The sequence below is a fragment of the Penaeus monodon genome, chromosome 9 (genome assembly GCF_015228065.2).
Source record: "Penaeus monodon isolate SGIC_2016 chromosome 9, NSTDA_Pmon_1, whole genome shotgun sequence".
In the NCBI taxonomy this organism is placed as follows: Eukaryota; Metazoa; Arthropoda; class Malacostraca; order Decapoda; family Penaeidae; genus Penaeus; species Penaeus monodon.
Genome location: NC_051394.1, coordinates 48187009 through 48190996, shown reverse-complemented (window position 1 = coordinate 48190996; position 3988 = coordinate 48187009). Strand labels below are relative to the sequence as shown.

The 3988-nt window shown below is 38.2% G+C and overlaps 1 protein-coding gene across 1 annotated transcript; it reads left to right on the top strand.

Moving 5' to 3' along the window:
- The first annotated feature begins 2119 nt into the window (after positions 1–2119).
- LOC119576744 (chymotrypsin-like protease CTRL-1) lies at positions 2120–3249 on the top strand. Its single transcript, XM_037924387.1, has 4 exons — positions 2120–2403; positions 2640–2729; positions 2866–2929; positions 3079–3249. The coding sequence occupies exons 1-4, from the start codon at positions 2120–2122 to the stop codon at positions 3247–3249; spliced, it is 609 nt and encodes a 202-aa protein (XP_037780315.1).
- The last annotated feature ends 739 nt before the right edge of the window (positions 3250–3988 follow it).

The window sequence follows — 3988 nt, the reverse complement described above, 5'->3', positions numbered from 1 at the left end:
TCATCTACTAACGTTACTAACACATCTACTACTGCTACTGACACTCCATTTACTTCTTTTAATGACACTTCATCTACTAACGTTATTGACACATCTACTCCTATTGTTACTGACACTACTTCTACTTCTACTGTTACTGACACTTCATCTACTCTTTCTGTTACTGACACTTTTTCTACTCCCAACGTTACTAACGTTACTTACACATCTACTGTCACTAACACTCCAGCTACTTCTACTGTTACTAATACTACATTTACTTCTACTGTTACTGACACTATATCTACTTTTACTATTACTGACACTCCATCTACTAATGTTACTAACACTCCACCTTCCACTGTTACTGACACTCTATCTACTTCTTTTACTGACATTTCAACTACTGTTACTAATACTACACTCCCACCTTCCACTGTTACTAACACTTCGTCTACTTCTACTGTTACTGACAACTCATCATCTACCACTGTTACTAAAAATTCATCTACTTCCACTGTTACTGACACTCCACCTACTACTGTTACTGACATTTCAACTACTTCTGTTACTAACACTCCACCTTCCACTGTTACTAACACTTCATCCACTGTTACTGATACTCTATCTACTTCTATTGTTACTGACACTTCACTTACTCCTACTGTTACTAACACTTCATCTACTGCTGTTACTGACATTCCATCTACTACTGTTTCTAACACTCAATCTACTACTGATACCGACACATCACCGACTATCACTGGCAATACCACTTATACTCTCACTACTACCAACATCACATTCAGCAATTTTTTTAACGTTACCATCACTTCACTTACTTCTGATATAATTTATACTTCATCGACTGCTGACACTACCCTCGGCCAGAGAACATGCAGTAAGTGTAATATTTATTATAATTTGTAATTTGAATATGCGATCACGATGATGATGAGGATGATGATGAGGAGAGAGGTGATGGTGACGATGATGATAATAATGATGATGATAATGATAATAATTATAGAAATGATAATAATAATAATAATAATAATAATAATAATAATAATAATAATAATAACAACAACAACAACAACAACAATAATAATAATAATAATAATGATAATAGTAAAGAAACAATAACAACCGTAACGAAAAGACTAATCAATAATAACATCAAAACAACTTGAAAAACTAATCACCTTCACAATAAGAAAATGTAAAAATAACATCATTAAACATATCAATAATAATAATAATAATAATAATAATAATAATAATAACAATAATAATAATAATAATAATAATAATAATAATAATAATAACAACAACAACAACAACAACAATAATAATAATAATAATAATAATAGACCTAATAAAAATATCCTAATCTTCCGTTTTCTACGCACTGTACAGAATGCGGTGTTAGGGGGAGTTCATCTAATCAGAGGGTACTCGGAGGAGTATCTGTTGGTCTGCACGAGTTTCCTTGGCACGCCGCTCTCGTTGTCAAGGGCACGATTGTTGTGAGTCTGTTGTTAGTTTTTTTATGTAATCAGTCTCTTTCTGTGATTTTTTATAGTGATTTTTGTTACTTTGCTTAGTGAGTTAGTGGGTCGCTTTACGCAGGTGGATGGGTGGATGGCTAGATAGATGGATATATCAATATACAGATATATATAGAGAGATTGGTTAGATAGTGGGATACAAACACACAAACAAACACACACACACACACACACACGCGCGAGCGCGTGCGCGCGCACAAAAAAAGGGGGGGTCGAATACTACCGTTTATATATTGATAAAAGACCTACTCACTAAACGACCTTTGAATACTGATTTTTTTCTTATCATTTGTCATTTATTCATTGGATTTGTGCCTCAACAGATTTTTTGCGGCGGCGCTCTGATCAGCGACAGAATCGTGGTGACGTCAGCTTCGTGCATAATTGGGTGAGTATGTGAAGGTGTTGGATGATGGTGATGGGTGTGGTGATGGTGAGGGTGGTGATGTGATGGTGATGTGTTTTGATGTGATGATAATGGTGATGATAATGATTTTGATGATAATATGATAATGATCTTAATCATGGCGGTGAAGATGATGTAGTGATGATGACGATAAATTAAAACAATGATAGCACTAATAATTCCTCCTCCTAGACTCTCCATGAGAATTCTGGAAATCCTACTTGGCGAACACAACATCCAAACGAACCTAGACACCCAAGCGACGGTGAGACGCCGCGTCAGCGCCTTCATCAGGCACCCAGACTTTAACCCTACGACGCGAGAGAACAACTTGGCCTTGATACACCTAGATGTTCCTTTAAATCTCTTTGTTGGCACTGCTATTCAGCCCGTCTGTCTCCCTGACCCGACCGACCTGTTCGAGGAAGTTCGAGCCACCGTCACTGGGTCAGTTTTGTCACAGACGACTTTTCGAACGGAAAATGTTTGCTTCGATATTTTCACACAAGTCTTATTTCCTTCACAAAACACCGCATGGCTGAATGTTTTCTCTCGACGATGTTGGATGCTGAATGCTTATTAATTTCGCAATAATCTGATATCTCAAATATATATACTACCTTCATCATCTACTTTCTAAATGTTAAAGTCATATGAGTAACGGGTGCTTCCTTGAGCTTCAGATGGGGAAGCCTCTTCACTCAACAAGCCCAGCCCTTCATTCTGCAAAAACTGGAGATGACAACCATAAAAAGCTCAGACTGTGCCGCAGAGTAGGCACTCTAATTTAATAAACTAGTGTCATTAACGATAATGATGATAATAATGATTATAATAAGCTAAATCATATTTTCTTTGACAATCATTATACTCTCACGCCAAATTAATGTATCTTGGTGTCATATCTAGAATTTCAAGCATCGTGACTGACAGAATAATCTGTGCCACCGCCGAGGAGAAGGGCCTGTGTCTGGTGGGTTTAGTGTTTACAGTATATATATATATGAGAGAGAGAGAGAAACAGAATGTTGCTGTCAGAACCATTTATGAAAAAACAAACACAAATTGTGGAAGGGAGGCTTCAAATAATCCTACCTTAATTCGCCTCCTCTCTCCCCATAGGGTGACAACGGAGGTCCTTTGGTGGCTCAAATAGGTGACCAATGGGTCCTTGTTGGGATTGCAACCATCAGCGGAACATCATGTCATACTGGGCCCATTACCTTCACCAGGATAACCAGTGAGTGTTACAATGACATCGTTGGCCAGTTACTTAGGGCCCTTTCATATTAGCACATTTTCCTGATGTTAGATCTCTGTCCTTGATTGACAGCATGTGACAGATCTGCAGTTTAGTTCAGTGAGATGTGCGATAGTAAGCTTTATCATATATGTGGTCCATTCAATTTCAGTTATTTTGACTTATTTCATGTAATCATTAATGAATACCAACAGTCGTTGTTGGATTGCCTGTAGATAAGTAATAGACATAGTTCTCTCATCAACCAAAGGCAGCGGTGGGTGGTCTCTCTGAGGAAGTGTGTATGTTCCATCCGTTCATAAAAACAGCAAGATAGCAGTCGACGTGCTACAATAATTAGAATAGCAGTCAGCACAGACAATGGTATCTATGATCAAATATGCACAGTAGTAACCTAGTCTTACTCCGTGAAGAATAACTTCAGTACTTTTACATGCCGATACAGTGTCAGTGGTTCATATCCTGTCTAAGTACCATCCCGTCAGTGGGGAGATTCTCCTTTTCTCTCTCTTGAGTTGCACGACACTAGTCTGGCCTGCTCTTCTCATACACTCTCAGACTGATCAAATGACCAGTGCATTCAAGGACTCGCCCCTTGCAGTCTCTTCTAGTAGGTCAGTAAGTACATTTTCTCTAATGCCAATGTGGCTGAGAAGCCAACTAATAATGGAGCATCTACTCTGGCCAAGAATCATCTGTGATATAACGAGCACATCGGTTAGGAGGTAGATGTTGCTGGACAATGGACATACTATTCTGCAGGCTGTCAAC